General features: G+C 39.9%; 2 protein-coding genes across 3 annotated transcripts; one reads left to right on the top strand and one right to left on the bottom strand.

Moving 5' to 3' along the window:
* Window positions 1-34: 34 nt before the first annotated feature.
* p3h4 (prolyl 3-hydroxylase family member 4 (inactive)) lies at window positions 35-6,548 on the bottom strand. The gene is made up of 7 exons (XM_061749967.1): window positions 5,980-6,548; window positions 4,955-5,104; window positions 4,695-4,866; window positions 3,799-3,927; window positions 3,575-3,720; window positions 2,171-2,254; window positions 35-491 (listed from the first exon to the last, which is right to left on the bottom strand). Exons 1-7 carry the CDS (start codon window positions 6,427-6,429, stop codon window positions 339-341), a joined length of 1,284 nt encoding a protein of 427 aa, XP_061605951.1. The 5' UTR covers window positions 6,430-6,548; the 3' UTR covers window positions 35-338.
* Window positions 6,523-18,845, top strand: fkbp10a (FKBP prolyl isomerase 10a). Of its 2 annotated transcripts, XM_061749966.1 has the most exons (11): window positions 6,523-6,633; window positions 8,486-8,620; window positions 9,929-10,074; window positions 11,206-11,395; window positions 11,466-11,611; window positions 12,587-12,776; window positions 12,907-13,052; window positions 14,207-14,396; window positions 14,601-14,743; window positions 15,048-15,211; window positions 16,521-18,845. In XM_061749966.1, the coding sequence occupies exons 2-11, from the start codon at window positions 8,523-8,525 to the stop codon at window positions 16,689-16,691; spliced, it is 1,584 nt and encodes a 527-aa protein (XP_061605950.1). In that variant the 5' UTR covers window positions 6,523-6,633; window positions 8,486-8,522; the 3' UTR covers window positions 16,692-18,845. The 2 variants fall into 2 exon arrangements, with proteins under 2 accessions (XP_061605950.1, XP_061605948.1); XM_061749964.1 differs by lacking the exon at window positions 6,523-6,633 and having other exon boundaries at window positions 8,364-8,620.
* Window positions 18,846-18,928: the final 83 nt, after the last annotated feature.

Raw genomic sequence — 18,928 nt, 5'->3', positions numbered from 1 at the left:
AAATGACAAAGGCAGAAAAAGACAATGGAGAAACTACAGGGTATTATAGGATCTTTCTTATCAGACAAAATCAACAATAAATTACACATAATGAACATCAACAATACAGCAAAAACTATTATCATTTTGTCGTAGTGAGGCAATTCCGGGTGGAAAAAAAAAAGGACTTAATTTGTTGCTTTTGTTCCAATAAAACCTGTGAGGGTGTGGCAAAGACTTAACTAGAAAAAAATATATGTATATAATAATAAAGGCTGATGACAGCCAAAGAGCGAACATGTTAATCTTTCATCTCGATCAACATGATGAGTTCCTCCTTTCGTCTTCATGTTCAAAGTTCACTCCGGCACCTCGCCGGTGTCCCACTTGGTCTTGGGGTCCTGCCACCACTCGGACAGGAAGGACTCCTCGTAGTCGCCGACCCCCTCGAACTCGGCGTCGGGGCGCTCGGAACGCCGGGAGGCGGCCGCTGCCTCCGGACTCACGTTGCCCTTGGGAAAGTCGCACAGAACAGACAGTAAGCAGACATTTTATAGAACCTTCCTGGTTCCTTCTCAGTCAAAGTGTCAGCCTGAAATGCTGGGCGTCCTCTCTGTGAGGATGGAGAGTTATGGCATCTTGCGGTCCACACCTCCTGACCACATACCACACACCGCTGAGGGAAAAGAACCTCACTTTCCACCCCCCACATCCGGCCCGTCCAGGCTACTCGCCACTTTTTTATATCATCTCTCCTTTTATAGGCCGAACACCACAAGTGCTCCTTAAATCAGCACTTAAAATTTTATAGTAGAAATGCATTTTTTTTGCATGCTATTTTTGTCACAGACGGAAGTCCTTAATTAGCCTTAAAAATGTTGAGAAACTGACCAAAAAAAAACAAAAACGCAATTTAGGTTGTTTTGTTGATTGTAGATGAGGTCGATTTTAGTGGTTTGCATGAATAAAATTGCTAAGGTAATATATTTTAGCTTATAATAAGAGGATGCGCTGAAACCACGCCCCACTCAGATGTCAATCAAGTACTGTACTTCAACTACGACCTGGAAAAATGAATGCTACTTTGTCTATCATCTTTCTTATACCGAGAAAATATATCCGCTTGAAGCCTCCCGGTGGCAGGAATATATCTCACCGGGTTGTCGCGGGGAATTTCCACACCGCGACAACGAGGCGCTCTAAAGTGGCCAATGCCGGCAGACTATCGGAAGGGAAGATGCGTTTTCGGGTGTGGGCATAGCTACGGAGCTAACTGCACGTCGCAGTTGTGCTGGATAACCGCCGATCCGAACAAAGGCGCTCAAGTTCTTATATAGCGTGGTGAGGGCGACTCATGCCGGGGCCCGAGTACTTTGGTGGACCCCGTTGTCGCCACGCCACAAAAAAAAATCTGGAAAACTGAAATGGTGAAAAAGTGTTTACGGCTTTCAATTGAGTACTAAATATAGTAGTTGTCAGTCTTTGCATGTTTTAAGCCATTATCTTCAAACATGTACAGTATATTTAGAAACAAATCTGAATTCACTTTGCAGTGATGTTTAACTAAAAACCAAGAAAACGATATGACACTTATCACCGTTTAAAGGTCTTAAAAATACCATGCTGTTGTCCAACTGACTTGAAAAATGAGAATTTAAGTCAATTTTTCATTTTGTTTAGTGTAGATAAGGTAAATTTATGTGGTACAACTATAGTCACTTTGGGGAAAAAAAATTATTTGACTGTGTTTAGAAGTTCCCTTCTGTGAAAATCCATTTTTTTTTTCCTTTTTTATGCATAACATAGGTCAAAATGAGTCTCTGACCTGATTTAAGTTTGACGTCTATGCGGTTTGTCGATGAATGGCAATAGCCTTTGAACACCAAACCACTCGCAAAACGGATGGATTTGCATTGGCCGTGGTCGTGCCGTAGTTTTGTCAATGAATTTTCAAGTACCTGCCCACTTTATGGTTGCTACATGCCCACTCATCTCAGGACGATTATGTGTGCGCACGTGACTTATTACCTATGTTTGTGTTGATGATTTCTATTATTTTAACTACATTATTATTTGTGTTTGTTTGCTTTTGCTGACATTCTCCAATGTATGTTTTGAAACTGTACTGTGTTATTCTTTCAACGCGTTATACTGTAAAATGATGGCATTTTCCTCAATGTGCCCTATGTACCTCGTCCTCTGTTTGTAGGTAGTTGAGTGCAAACTGCAGCATTTCCTTCTGCTTGGTGGTCTGGTTGAAGTATCTGGAGGCCTCCTGCACAAAGAGACGGAATGAGAAAATAATTACACTGGATCATTTTCTTAAACCGTTGTTTTTTTTGTATTTTCTTAGTTATTAAAAACAATATAAACACTCTAAATTACTGTATAAAATACAAAATAGTGTATGCAATGTTTAGAATAAAAATAATATAAAAACGCAAAAAAGTAAAAATGAAAAATAATTTAAAAAATGAAAAATAAATATTAAATTATTTTATACATATTTAATAATAAAATAGAAGTTCTCTCAAATATATCAACTTAAAAAATTTGGGAAGTTTTCTAAAATTAAAATGTAAAATACAGTGGTGCATTGACTTAGGAGTTTAATTTGTTATGTGACTGAGTTCAGAACTCAATTTACTCGCATCTCAGAATGTAAGTGAGAAGTGGGATGTGTGCAGTATTTGAAGGAAGCTCATACCTCACATTTTGGTTCGCAACATAAACTGTGCATCATGTCACAATGTTGTTTTTTTTGGTTTGTTTTGTTTATCCAGTACAGTACATTTAAGTACAGTTCAGTTGTATTTAACTTTCAAGTACAACACAGTTGTATTTAATCTTTTAAAACAGTTTCTTTTCAAACATTTATTTAGTTGCAATTTTGATTTAACTCGTATGCAGTACATATGTGCAATAGTAATAGAATCATTATACAAGTAGTTATTTATATTCCTATATTTAAGAGCAATGTAATATTAAAACTGTGCATAGTGTTACAATGGCTTACAAATTTATTAAATGTACTTTTTAGGAATAAAGGCTATGCCACATTTTTATTAGCACTTAGGCTTACTACACTACTGTAATTTAATGTTAATATATTTATAATTAAAATAAAACTATAAAAATATTTTTAAAGAGTTTTTAAATGAAAAAATATATACATACAGTGAGAAAATGCCAATAAATTATCTAGCAGGAACATGATGTAAAATTGAAAAACAATTGTTGGCATATTTTAATGACTAATGTGGAAAAATGGTTAATTGAAAAATTGCCAATGAGTGTAAAAAACAAACGTCTATCGGCTTTTGTTCTAATTAAGACCAAACTATAACAATAACAGCAATGAAGGCCTCCTGCAGAAGGAGACAAAAGGCGCAAAGATCGACCAAATGTGTTTTTTTATTTTGACTAGAGCAAGCGACAAATGTGGCGTTTTCTTTACAGCTGGCTCCACGGGCCACATAAAATGCGCAGAGCGACCTTTTAGGCGACGTTGCAGCTGGCGAAAAGGAGCGCGGCTCTCTAATTAGCGCGCCGGCGCGGCATTAACGCCGCTGTCACCCGAGCTTCCGGGACTCACGGGCCGCGGCTGGAAACCGTCGTCGGCGAGACCCCACTGTTCCCGGTAGAAGCGATAGTAGTCCACGTTCTGACGCATCACCTTGTCGCCGGGGTCGAACAGCACGTAGCTGGCGGCGCACGGGGCGGCGCTCTTTACGTCGTTCACTGGAGGCGAGGCGGACAATCGTCAGTCCAATCGCAGATGTGCATCACGCACATCAGAGAGAGAGAAAAGAGTCTTACGTTTATAATATGAGAACTGGAGGTAGTGGTACATGGTGGCCACAAACTTGTCCACAAAGAAGCCCCCCACGCTGGGGGTCAACTGCTGTTCGCAGCCCACCTTACATCGCAGCGCCTCCAAGTACAAATCTGAACACAACCAACAACCAAGCACCATATGATCAACACCATAACATTGCTTTCAATCAATTCAAAATGACATCACACTATGTAGTGTAACATCATAAATTTGACGGTTTATTTTGAAAAATAAAACTTTTTCAATTCAAATTAAGAATCGTTTCAAAAATGTACATATCGTATAATATAATATTTCACAATTGTGTGTTTTAACTTTTTAAGACACCAAAAGATGATTTACAGTATCTACTTATAGAATACACATATATTACTACATTATTCATATTTGGACGAATTAGGAAATAAAACAAAAAACACATTTAGATATTCTGTTTAAACAATTATTAAAATAAATATGTAATTTTGCAAATGTAATGCTATTATTAGTAGTTCTTAAATTGTAAAATAATAAAATAAATATTTCATTAATTGATTTTAAATAGTTTTGTAGGCATTTCAACAGCCTGATGAAGTGTTAACATACAGCTTATTGTCAAATTGAATCACTTTTCAAAAGTTTTTTTTTTCAAATATCCGACATGCTCCAGTGTGAAATGTTGTTTTATGCCGGGTTATTTTTATTGATTTTTTTTCTTCAAGGACAGTTACGGGGTGACGGCGGTCAGTGGTGGGGCGGCGCCCCAGCGCCCTCTATTGACCAGCCGCCACAGGTCGTTAACAACACTCTTCCCTGCGCTGTGTCACATTTACAAGACGTTTATTTTCACTTTAACAAGGATTTTAACAATATTAATATGTTGCGGCTGTGCACTCACCGGCCAACGTTGGATAAAAGTCCTTGAACTCGAGGATCTCGTACGATCCGTCGCAGGCGGCCACGCAGTCGGCGTACACGTCCAAGTAGGAGGTGACGGCCTGCTCCATGTGCCGAGCGCTGCCGCTGAAGTCGCCGCTGTTGTACAGCGTCACGCTCTTCACAAACACACTCTAAACGCATTACACACAACTTTTTTTTTTTATTATTACTGCCACTTAGACTTGGATTAATCGCAATTATGACGTGTCGTGGCAGAACCTCATATGGCTGCTCCTCCTGGTCGATGAGATAGGGGTCCACGTCCACCAGCGTCTTGTAGTAGTTCATGTTCTTGGTCACCGGGGGGTCTTTAGGGTTCTTCTTCAGGTAGGTGTGAGCCGCCGACACGGTCTTCGCCAAATTGTTCAGCTGAGGAAGGGGGTAGAAGATCAGAAACATGGCTGCAGTTCTGCTTCTCGGTGCAGTAACGTAGTAGAGTATGTACCAGCCATTTTATTAGGTACACCCACACCATCGAAGGAGACTCAGTTTTGATTGACAGTCAAGAGATATTCACTTAGCACTGTTTTGTGATTGTGCTTGTAGTTTACACTGACTGGAGCTGTTCCTAATATTTTGCCCTTTTAATCTAGATAAGGAAACTGATATACAGTTGACACTTGAATTAAGAGTTGATTTCTTTTTTTTTTTCCCCCTCACGATTTTCAAGCCTCCTTTTATGTACTCGGTGACTGTTTTCATTCAAATTTGGCAGGCTTGTTAGCTTGCTAGTTGTTGTGTGTCAAGTTTATAAAACTTTATATGGACTTTAAAAGTGCCATATTTTACCAAACCCACTTTGTCTAGTATTTGGGATGCAATATTGTCTCTATGGTGCCTCAGTAAACATGTGAAATATGAATTAAAATCGTCCGCGCATTCCTGAGTCCCAGATGTTTTTTAGCCCAGAGGCCTGAAATCAGGTGATTGGAATTTCTCGAGCTTATCTACGTCACTAGTGAAGATCTCCGCCTACCTCTCCAAAATACGAGCCCTTTAAATGCTGTCCCACTCGACGCCAATTAACCTGTGTAGGAACTTTGTGTGGCATTTTTGTTTGGTAGTGCGCCTTGAGGTTGTTCCAATGTCAAATGTGCAGGTGTGCCTAATGTTGTGGCCGGCGGGGTTTGCCACATCAGCCCACCGCAGGAGGGGGTGGGTGGGATTGTTTGGAGGAGACGTGGCACGAGCTCGCCCCCCGAAAGCTGACTCGAACTTTCCCCAGACAACCTTTGTGTTCTCACCTGGAAGTAGGCGTACTGTATGTATCGATAGGGCGTCCGTTTCTCGAAGCTCTCCAGGAGCTGCCGGCTCGGGTGCGCGAGCTTAAACACGGGAAAGCCGGCCTTGCACTTCTTCAGGCACGCCGCCCTCACGAGGATGTGGCGCAGGACGCGGAGGTGCCCGTCGTCCTCGCCGCCCCCTCCCCGGCTCACGGCGCTGCAGTTGCGGCCGCAGAAGGCGTCGCTGTCCCGCAGCAGCCGGCGGAGCCTCAGGCTGTGCTCCAGGTACTTGACGGTCTCGGCCCAGTTGCGCGCGCCGTACTGCTGCAGCGCGTACTCGTACGTAGAGTCCAGCGGCATCAGATCGCCCGCGGGGAAGCTTCGGAAGCTGTATTTCTCGTACTGGGCCCGAGCCGAGAGCAGGCCCGAGCCCAGGAAAACCAACGCCGTCGCCAGGCCGCGAGGGAGCATCGTCGCCCGCCGTCTCTCGCTCCCGGGACCCGGACGCAGGAAAAGGACTTGTGGAAACTTGCCTGCTGCGCGTAGACAGCCAGAGACGCGTCGAGCTAGAGGCTCGGAGGAGACCACATCCGGCGCGGGCCTTCAAAATAAATGCAAATCCGCCTCCTAACGACACGGATCCCACGTTACAAATAATCGCACGTGGCCCAAAAGGTACGTGTTCTACATATATCGCGTTTGAATGGGCAGCTGTGGTAACAGGATTGGCAAAAATTCACAAAATGTCTTTTTGGTAAGCCTCTACTTCGAAGACTTGTAGTTGTTTCCCGTTTGACTCGCGCTATATCAGCGCGACCAAATCTTTTCACATGGCTAGAATACACATTTAAAACATTTTTTTTTGGAACCCCGTGAACCGGAATATATAACATGGAAATATTTTCTCTCAAATAATGAATATCTTAAACAGTTTGTGAGTAGATCACACCAATCCAACCAAACTGACAAATTGAGACACGTGGAGCCCCAAATTCTTTTGCAAAAATAAATTTTACGTTAAAGTTGTTTTTGGTTTTTTTTCCATTTAACTACCTATTTTGCAGAAACACACTGCTTTTAGCATATATTTCTGTCAGTTTGACAAAACAGACGTGTAATAGAATTTTAATACCATGACTCAGAATATAGTAAGGTGTGTCTTTAAAAAAAAAAAAAAAAGTCACTAAATATTTAAAAAGGTTTAGGTGTGGATAATGTAAAAAGAAACAAAAACATTTCTGCCACTTTGTGTTTGCTTTCTACCTTTTTTCCAACCAACCTGACAAGCGGACACACGTGGAGACAGAAATTATTTGGCTTTTAAAAAATATATATAAACAGTATATTTAAAATAGATTTATGTATCGTCCATCCAATAGCACCATTGCCAAACTAACTAACTTACTGTCAATTGAATTAACAATATGCTTGCGTAACATTGTTTTGTTTTTTTGTTTTTTTACTTTGTGTAGATTCTCAGGTCACGAATCAGCAAAAGTGAAATCCGGGCAACAGGACTCTTTTTTTGTTTGTAGCATTTGCAATGTTTTTTCTTCTTTTGCCAGAAAAAGTTCAAACACGACTTAGGCAATTATGCAATTAGGCTAACGGTATATACTATTTATTTAGCAAAATGATGTATAGTTTGACATGAGTTTGACGAAGCATGCTTGGAGTAAAAATTTAAAACCCATGAACCGCAATATAATATTGAAAAACGTAATTTATTGCAGTTAAAAACGATGAACTTTTCTTCCAGTGTGTGTTAACACCCATTCCAACCAATATAAGTTAAGACACGCGGAGACAGAAGTTCTTGAAAACTTAATTTTGTTGTATTTAAAAGAAAAACTTCAAATGTACTACTTTTTTTGAGGGGGGTGGGTGGGGCATCAATTTGACGTCAGCTCACAGACACCAAAGGGACATTCATGGCAGGCTCATATGGACTGATGGACGTGTGGAAAAACAGTTGTGGCTTTCGTCACCACATCATATCATATTCCTATCATTTTATTTTTTTTCCCAACTAAACTAGTTGTCTCGTCCAGGATGAGTTACACGTTTGCACATTCCCATTAGGGGCCACTCCTCCCTCCTCCTCCTGTTCCATCCAGCAGGCACGACGAGGATGAGTCAAGGCAGACAGCACGGAAAACGTACGCTCCGTCAGTTTCTTTCAAAATAAAAAATAAGGATAGCTCACTCGATAAGAAACATCTTGGTAACTTTCAAATCAGTGTACTTTAATCAATATATTGTGTGTATGTCAATCAGATAAATCGGTATGGTCGGTCTTTTGGGGTTAATTCAAACACCGTCCAGCTCAAAGCTGTCCAAGTTTTACAAGCCTGATGTTATTTTGAAACTCGTCATCTGAAGTAGGTTTGTGTTTGTGTAGGTTTCTCTAGAATCACAAAGATGTAGTGCTGGTTCGGTTCTGCATCGGCAGGCAGACTGGGCTTCCTCCTAAACTCGGGATGTTTCCTCTGCTGCTTTTCCTCCACGTCGTCGCCCTGAAATGTAGCGCCGAGCTGCTGGACGTCGAGGTAGACCGGTACCACATGCCCAAACGTTGCCCTCGCGAAGTCCAAACGGAGGACTTTGTTCGGTATCACTTCAACGGAACCTTCCAGTCGAACGGCAAGACGTTCGACTCCAGGTGAACTTTTTTTGTTTACGTCACTTTTAAATGGTTAGCGTTTAACCGCCAAGGTGTGAGATGCGCATGCGCGTCTGGGTCGAAGTTAACTAGCAACGTTGAAAATGTTAGCATAAGGGGCTAAAACATTTACATTAATTGATTTAAACTCATGTATGCAAATTAACTAATTAATTGTATTTGTAATTATTAATTATTTTGTGGTAATGGCCCCTAATGACCGAGTTTTGGGGTACGGCATTATTCTACATTGTGCACTTTTCCACAGGTAAACAATATTTCACTACAAATTATACACAACGTATAAATGTATTACATATATATGGTCTTTTAATTGTTCAAATTTTAATAACAGAATTTATTTTCAAAGTTGTACCTCAACTTATGCCTGGATCAAACAAAGAGTTTAGCCCTGTTGTTAGCCTGATTTGCTATCGCGGTCAATTGATATTAATAGTAATAATATTCCCTAATTTTATTGTTATTTTTCTAATGTACCTAAAATGCAAAGAAAAATATTAGTTATTCTTGTGTTTTCTGCCCAACAAATTGAATTGCATTTTAAAAGTAATTTTTTGTATTTATCTGAATCCCTGAGGGTGAAAAAAAAGCATGAAAAATTAAAAAAAAATTGTGTGATCGCCAAAAATTACTTTTAGAAAGAAAGTATATAATTTTCTATTGTTACGTCCAACAAATGCAGTGGATTTTCTTTACTGAACCGAAGTAAATATCCCACAGTGAATAAATAAATACATAAGTAAATAAATAAACACAAAAACGCATGATTTGGGAAAAAATCACCTTAAACACAATCGGAAAATGTTTCCAGGTTAATATCCAATTTTGTATTGCCTCTGTACATCCCAAAATAATTTTAAAGATATTTTTATTTCATGATTTAATTTTAAAGCCTTAAGGGGAAATTCAACTTTTAAAAATGCTACATTTTAAAAATATATATTTTTAACCTTAACCAGAAAAGTCAGACAAAAGTAATTTTAGATGGTCTCTATCCAGCAAATTTAATTTAAAAGGTTTTTACATTTATTTGTTCTAATTTTAATTCCTCAAGGGGGAATTCAATAAATAAAACAAAATCCAAAACACAAAGAAGAAATGATTTGTCAGATAAATATTGAAGAAATCACTGCGACAACATAATTGTCAATATCAAGATTACAGTTTTACAACTTTTGCTCCCAAATGGAGCACTTTCCCTCCACACTGCGCTGTGAAATTCAGCTTTACAGATGTCACGTGTAGTAGAGTCACAGTAAAAGTAGTAATGTTTGTGCTTATGTGCAGTCATGTCCGAGGTAAGGAATATGTCAGTCAGGTGGGAGTGGGCCGCCTCATCCACGGAATGGACCGCGGCCTGCTGGGTACCTGTGTCAACGAGCGCCGTAGGATCACCGTCCCGCCGCACCTGGCCTACGGGAGCGTAGGAACAGGTAACGCTCCTTCAGCGGTTAGAAGTAACCAAGTACAAATACTTTGTTACCGTACATAAGTAAATTTTTCAGGTATCTGTACTCTACTTGAGTATTCATTTGTCTGACCACGCTTCACTTTTTACTCCCTGTATTTGAAATCTGTACTTTCTACTCATTACTTGGTCAAAATCAACTTTTTTCCCCCCCCACGTTAAATAGAGAGAGATCAAGTCCACCACAAGATCTTGATTGTTGGACTGAGATCTTGAGGATAGCAGCGGCATGGATGAACGTGAGCCTGGGAACATTAACATTGACGGCAACAGTATAAGAGAAGCAAGAGTGGTTTAATGTTGTGTGTGAATTATTTGTGGCGAATGCGTTTGTGTCCTGTGCCGGACTAAAAAAAAAAAAAAACACCAGAATTCTCAGTCTAATCTGAAACAACATAATGAGATTCTAGTGACCAAGGCTTGACATTAACACCCGCCAACCTGCCAAATGTGAATTTTAGGAGTGGCAGGTAACACAGTCATTTCCACTAGCCACTTTGGTGTGTTGTATTTTGCTTGGGAAAATGATCATGCACAAACAGTTTATTTATTTATTTTACATTCTATTTAATTATGTTATTACTATGTTTTTTTTGAGAAAGTCAAATATTATAAAAACAATATTTTCCTTACTAAAAATGTTTTTTTTTTGAGGGGGAGGTTTTTTGATGTTTCCTTTTATTTCAATAGCGAAAGATGATTGGAGTTACTGTGCATGTGTTTTGAGTTACGAGCGCGGTTACAGAACTAATTAAACTAATTAAGTTTTTCGGTGGTTATTAGCTAATTTAGCATTTTTGGTTTGTCAGTTCACAGTGTTAGCAGAGTTATGGGGGCAATTTGTTGATAGCATAAAAGCTTGAGCCAATGCTAGCTAATTCTTGGCTTAGTGTATCAAGTTATTATCTTGGGTATTGTATAGAATTGATCATAAAAAATCATTTTCACTTTCAACTCGCTGTTGTGAGCCCTGACGGGACAAGCCGAAAGTCAACAACTTTTATACTTGCGCGCATGTCAGTCTTTAGCACCGTTTCCCCCAGGAAGCCATGCTATCCTTTTCAAATGTGTGTCACGTGATCCGCCCGTTTCGCAGGTGGCGTGATCCCGCCGGACGCCATCTTGGTTTACGACGTACTGTTGCTGGACATTTGGAACTCCCAGGACAAAATCCAAATCCGCAGTCTAAGCAAACCTGAGCGATGCGCACGCGCCGCCGCCGCCTCCGACTTTGTGCGCTACCACTACAACGGCACCCTGCTCTCCGGGAAGACCTTTCTCTCCAGGTGATTGTGTGTGTTTTTCTTCCTTTTGTGTGTGTTTTTAAACAACAACGCGCGCGTGTACGTGTTTCAGCCATGCTAAGAACGCGACCTACGACACGTACTTGGGGCAAGGCGACCTAATCGCGGGCATGGAGGAAGGCCTGCTGGGAATGTGCGTCGCAGAAAGACGCATCGTCATCGTCCCGCCGTTCCTGGCGTACGGAGAGAAAGGACACGGTACGGAACTAATATGTCAGAACAGCCTCCGTTTTCTTACAGCCACGTTTGTTTATGCGCAACTTCCTGTTGACATATTTAGACGTATGCTGGATTGTTTTTGGGATGAGCGACACATTGATGCCATCACAGAATTGATTTGGTATTTGACGTAATTCATAATTTTTATGATAATAATAATAATTATTATAGTAAAGCTATCTCTGCTACAAATATTTTGGTGATGTCATTTAAGTTTAATCCACATTTATTTCAATTGTTCCCTGTATTATTTAACGTTATCATACTATTATTATTTTGACATTTTTTAGTTTTTTACATTTTATTTTAAATATAGATTTATTTGTTACGATTATGATATAATTGTTTTTTAATTTTGTTTTTAGAATATTTTTAATATGTAATGTATTTTAGCTGTTTTTTTTACATTTTAAAAAAAATCTTTTTTTTATTACATTATTATTAGTGCAAAAGTAAAAAAAAATGTTTGAGGTCAGGGAGAGCTGTGAAACCTTCCGCATACACATCAGGATTCCTTTGTGACCCAGTAATAGGAAAAAAAAAATCATATTTCATATTTATTTTTTTAAGATATTATTTTATTGGTATATTTTTTTAGACAAATGTCATTTTTTTATTCCATTATTACACAGTATTTTTTGTATTCTCATATTTTATACTTATTTCAATATGTTATAACATTTAAAATATTTATTATTACAAATGATATCACTTTTAATTTTTTATTATATTGTAACATTGACTAGTTATGAAATATTCAATGGTATGTTATATTTATTTTAAAAGTATGAAGTGCAGCATATAAATGAAAGATTGATTGATATTATATAGGTATTAAAAATCCTTTTTATTGTTTGGATTTCATGTGATATTGTTACACGTTATTGAAATTGCACCCATGCTCGTAGAGTATCTTAGCTGATTTTAGAAAGATGGCGCGTGTCCCCCGAACAGGAAGTGTTGTGCCCCCTCAGGCCACGCTGGTGTTTGACGTTCTGATGGTGGACGTGTTCAACCCCAAAGACGACCTCGTGGTTGAAGTCCAGGAGGTCCCGGAAGGCTGCGAGCGGAGGAGTGCCGTGGGGGACTTCATCCGCTACCACTACAACGGCACCTTCCAGGATGGGACCGCCTTCGACTCCAGGTGAACGGCCGTGGGCTGATGAAGATGGCGAGGGACTGTATATTACGGGTTGTACAGACTAGTGGATTTGTCGACTTCACTACTCCACAATGACGTTTAGAGCATGACGTGTTTTTTGTGTGCGTGTCAGCTACAAGAGGAACAGTACGTACAACACGTACGTGGGCCGAGGCTACGTCATCGCAGGCATAGACCGAGCCCTGGAGGGTCTGTGCATGGGCGAGAAGAGGAAGGTGGTGGTGCCGCCTCACCTGGCGTACGGAGGAGAGGGCGTCGGTAAGTGCGCAGCACAAAACTTCAAAGCTGTTCTCATCTCATTTTACATTAAAACCCCCATTCATCGCGAGGGTTAAGTTCCAGACCCACCCATAAAATTGTTGTAGAGAACAATCAACAACAAATTTATTCAAACATACTTAAACTTACTAGAACTTACTTTTCGAACATACACACAAAATGTATAGAAAATAATGTACGGATGTAGCGTCTGTTTACATTAATTTGCCTTTAAGAGGCGGGGTGTGGTGTGTGATGTCGGCGAGTCTATGTGTGTGTGAGTGTCTGGGTGTGAGCTGCGGCCGACAGCAGCTTCTGGGTGAGTGTGCCCTCTGTATTTTACTGTTCTCACTGCATTAAAAAATTGGCTGAAAAGAGAGGATACATTCCAGACCCACGTTAGCTGAAAACCCGCGATTTCGAGAGCTATTGTAAAGGGGAAAAAAAAGTAGGTATATGGTTTTATATGTATCCATATATGAAACTTGATATAGTTTTGCCCCTCCCACACACTTTATGCACAACTTAGCAAATCATACTTCAACTTATGAAACATACTTTTTTTTAAAGTATTCCTGAGCTTTTTTTTTCTCTAATGGTCACTGTCAAGAAATAGAACATGATCGTATAACATTACTTTGAGGAAACACAAACAAGAAAACCTGCTCGCAGTTTCCCAAATAAGGGGCACAGTGTGCTTGCTTCTAGCTGCTTATTTGTCGCTCCTAGTTGAAGTTTACTGTAGAAATGCCACAGAAAACCGAAGAGAATTAAACATTGTATATTTAAACATCATGTTCAACCAAACCTTATCATTTTGTCTAACGAAAGTTCCCTAGCTTTATGCTAACATATAATGTGAAATCCCATAGATGAGCTAACGGAACTTACCATGCATGTTACAGTAATATCAAAACCTTCAAACCACTGCTACTTAAGTGTACATGGAGCAACACACACAAAAACATAGCATACAACAATACTCACAGGGAAGTTTCATGAAATTTGCAATAATCCAGTTAGAATGTTTTAAAAAAAATAATAAAAGGAGGCAAGGTGGAGGAAAATGGCCAGCATAGACCCCACAAGGTTACTAATGTTAAAATTGTTATTATTTTCCGTTTCCAAACGCCTCCCTGGATCGAACGTCTCAGGCGAGCTGATCCCCGGCTCGGCCGTGCTGGTGTTCCACATCCACGTGCTGGACTTCCACAAGCCCGACGACGCGGTGGAGGTGAAAGTGGTCCGCCGGCCCGAGGAGTGCGGGCCGGGAAGCCGGGAGGACGACTGGCTCCGCTACCGCTACAACTGCTCGCTCATGGACGGCACGCTGCTGTACTCCTCGTGAGCGCCACCCGCTGTTCACTCCCTGCATGGACTCACTCTGCTACTCTTAACGTTTCCGTGACAACAGCACGTAATGCCCGCATGGCATCAAGGTTTCCAAACACACCCAGAGTGGACTTTCTTTGTTTTTTATTTTTTAAAGGAAGAGTAGCTTCATTGTCAAATGTGTGTGTACGCATGTGTATGTGTGTGTGCGCGTAGGGACCAGTACAACTCTCCATCTGTCACCACGCTGGGAGCCAATGAGGTGATTCCGGGTCTGGAGCAGGGTTTGATGGGCATGTGCGTGGGCGAGACCAGGGAGGTGGTGGTCCCGCCGCACTGGGGTCACGGGGAAAACGGAGGTAGGGCAAAGCATTCTGAATATTTTCACCGTTACAATCACAGGTGTCAAACTCGGGCCCGACCTGAGCAAGTATGTTTCTTTCATCAGTGGTTCTCAAACTCTTTACACCGTTCGGAATGTCAAAATGTGACAAGTAAACATTTCCGAGTTAGTTAGTAAAGTTCTATGTCCTTTCATTTCTATAGGAGTATTTGAAATGAGAACAAGTTGGAAGTCGAGCAAGTGTACTGTATTGAGTGTGTTCATTAGGTGGCCGAGGCGTACCTAATGAAGTGTCCCGTGTTTGGGTGGCTTGTGCACAGCTGGCGTGGTTCCGGCTAGCGCGGTGCTCTTCTTCCAGCTGGAGCTGCTGGAGCTGCAGAAAGGCGTCCCCAAAGGCTTCATGTTCGTGTGGCTGGGCGACGTCCCCGAGCCCCTCTTCCCCGCCATGGACCTGGACGGCGACCGCCAGGTGCCCCTGCAGGAGGTAACCCTCGTCCCTCCTCCGACCCGTTCAGGGCGTGGCCAAACGGACACGTGGGCCAGCAAGTTAAAGTTTACAGTAGTTTATTTTAATATCCATCTATCCATTTTCTGTACCTCTTATCCTCAATATTAAAATCATCCATCCATCCATTTTCTGAGCCGCTTATCCTCACAAGGGTCGCGCGAATGCCGGAGCCTATCCCAGCTATCATCGGGCAGGAGGCGTGGTACACCCTGAACTGGTTGCCAGCCAATCGCAGGGCACACATAAACAAACAACCATTCGCACTCACATTCACACCTACGGACAACTTAGAGACTTCAATTAACCTACCATGCATGTTTTTGGGATGTGGGAGGAAACCGGAGTGCCTGGAGAAAACCCATGTTAAATATAAAAATGTATTTGAGTACTTATAGAAAGTACGAAAAAAAGTGTATGTAAAATGTATTTGAATGACAACAAAAATTCACCCTAATTATTCACGATTATAAAATGTTAAATTGTTATACAATTTGTAAATTGATTTAACACATTTAATAACAAATGACAAGGTAACTTTAATAATAAACTAATTAATGCTCATTACTTATTTACCAATTAAAAAATAGTTAAATGCATTTGTTAAATTCTTAATAATTTATCATTTACAATAAGTCTCTAAACAAGGAATACAATAATTTTAGTAAGAAAATAATAGTTCATGGTCCTAAATTTTCCAATTATTTCCAAAATAAAAAGTTACATGTATTTGTAATATTATTTTACTAACACTGTGTAACTATTATTTACAATAAAACCATTCAGTTTTTTCATTAGATGAATAAAACAGTAATACAATAATAAATGCAAGTTTTTATTTTTTTTAAGAGACTTTTCCAATTTTCTGATGAAATAAAGACAGTTAAATGTATTTGTACAATTGTTTTTGTTGGATTTACAGGAAATCAAGTAACAAATTATAACTCATCATTTGAATCCCGTAATACAATAATGCATTCATTATTTTTTCATTCATTTGCCAGTTATCTGAAAAAAATGAAATGTTAAATGTAAAATAGTTTACGATTAAATGAAATAAAAATTTTAATGACCTAGATGAGTACAAAAGTAAAAGCAAATTCTCAAAAAATTTTAAGGAACCAATTTTAGGAAAAATCGCAAAATGAAAGTGACCAAGATTCCAGGAGTCTTGATCTTGTCAACGCTCGATGGGCCATATGTTGCCCAGCCCTGATTTAATCAAGTCTGTAAATCTGAATCTTCCAACCCAAACTCCTCCTCCTCTTCCTCCTCCTCCTCCTGGTAGTTCTCGGACTTCATCGCGCTGCAGGTGCAGAGGGGCAACGGGCGCCTGAGGCCCGGCATGCCGCCCGACGACATCATCCGGGACATGTTCGACAGTCAGGACCTCGACAAGGACGGGAAGATCGTCGTCCGGGAGGTGACGTTACGGGTGGACGACCGGGACGAGTTGTAAAAGGAGCAAACTTGCACATTGTCATGTCTACAAGCCACTACGTATTTGTTTCACTCACTGGACACAACATTAGGTACACCTCCATAGTCGAACAGCCGTTAAAACGGGGAACATTAAAACCGACCCAGTCAAGAGTCAAAACTGGAACCTTCCAACTGTGAGGCAGATCTGCTAGCCACCACTCTGCTGTGCTGCCAGCACTCTTTCAAATATGTCATATTTAGTGCATAGTATTGATTAAAATGTGTATAATGCTCTATTTACAAAATAGGCGGGAGTATGTATATTTATTCTGATGATCTTCCGTCTGTCTCTCCTTGTCCATTCTCATCCCAAAGTTGACAAGAAAAACACAATAGTGAGTGAGGTGCATATGCCAATTTTTGTAAAATTGGATTTTCTGGGACAAATAAGATGCCCGGTGAGTAAAGGAGAGCACGTCTGCCTCGCAGTCAGGAAATCCAGGTTTGAATCTCTGTCTTCCATGAACCTAACAGGCATGTTTGTATTTCACCATGTTGCCTGTTTTTGGACCCTCAAATGCAAAATACAGTGGTGCCTTGAGATAGTTAGGGTTAGGCTAACCCTAACCTACCAGCAAAGTCTTCAAAAAAGAGGCTTCAAACTGTTTACTGTCAAACTAAAACATAAAACAAAGAGAATTACACTTTGTATATTTCAAACAACCAAACAACTGCCTTGCGCCTGCTAGCTTTGTGCTAATGCACAATGGGAAACGTCATAGATGGGCTAAGGAATAGCATCGGTGTCGCGCGGTTATAACCCATTAAGCAATGACTATTTGAACACAAGCTGTTGAGCAACACATAGACCGATAATTCATACAGGCATATAGTCTTTGTCCAATATTATTTCACCTTACTGAGTCACAGAAAGTAGAGGTGACTCTTCGTTTGTGTGTGGAACCATTGTATCCTGCTTCCTGTTGGCCAAAACTGGTACACAAGGAGCAGCACAATGCATGAAATCATGAGACACTGATGCTTTCTTCATATTCAAATTCTATTATGTTGTTTCTGTTTATGAAGTACAATAATATAGAGTGCTATTTTCCTTCCTGACAAACCCATTACATTTTTTGTTGGAATTATTAGGTAGGCCGGAACGGATTAATGGTGCTCCTTTCATTTCACTGGGGAAAGATGATTCTGAGTTTCTACACATTTGAAAATACTTTTTCCAGATCCTAATTTCCAGACTAAAAAACTCTAATTGAAGTCCAATGTTAGGGAGGCACTGCTTTAAACTCTCCGTTGGTCTTTGTTGATTGGACGGCACTGTAAAAATTGTACCCTAAGTACTTGAAGTTTTGACTTATAAGAAAATCTGGGAATGGAATTTCCTGAGCTATTCAGAATCGAGTATTCGCTAAAACCTTGGTATAAATACTGTGCTCTCACACAAACGTAGCTGCACGTCTCAGTGCCTTAAAAAAAAAAAAAAAAAACTGATTGATTTTTTTCATTATTATTATATTTTTTTTAGATATTCATATTTTGTTTTAGAAAATAGAGCTGTCTTAACAGTCTTGGAAATATGAATATTTTTTTCGTACAATATTTTCCATTCTTTTCCAGACTTGGAAATATATTAAATCAAATTCCGTACTTTTCCGTCCTTTTCATACTTTCGTAGAAACCCTGATTGAGTTGAGATAGTAATTTTTTTAGTCACAAGCATGGTCGCTGAGCCAAACCAATTCGTCTCTCAAGCCACCACTGTATTAGAAGACATGTCGAACTAATACTGGGGTCCGATTGATTAACATGCCAGGTGATTTAATCGGCCAATATTAGCCCTTTTCAAATCGGCAGATTTTTTTTTTAACACATTACAACATAAGACGAGTAGCGAGTTGTCTCATTTGTGATTAAGGGCTTAAACTTGACTAGACAAAGATACTAAGTTACAATCAATCAAACAAAAAAAATAATAATTGGCTGATTTTTCTGTTCAATACTAAAGGAGAAAGCATTGTAGAAGATTCAAATGTTCTGCCTGCAATTCGTATCATCATTGTTGGATTTAGGGACCACAAAAAAGTTCTTTTATTCATTATATATTTTCTAATCGGCCATCAAAAATGTACTTTGCCAAATATCAGAACGTGTCTAAAAAAAAAAATCCATATCGCCTGGGCCCTAATTAATTCTCTTTCATCATTCTTATTTTGGATCTCATGGGATGTTATACTTAATGACGTGTCCAGAGAGAGT

Source organism: Phyllopteryx taeniolatus, chromosome 16 (genome assembly GCF_024500385.1).
Source record: "Phyllopteryx taeniolatus isolate TA_2022b chromosome 16, UOR_Ptae_1.2, whole genome shotgun sequence".
In the NCBI taxonomy this organism is placed as follows: Eukaryota; Metazoa; Chordata; class Actinopteri; order Syngnathiformes; family Syngnathidae; genus Phyllopteryx; species Phyllopteryx taeniolatus.
Note: the sequence above shows the minus strand (reverse complement) of the source record. Positions and strands in the feature narration are given on the sequence as shown.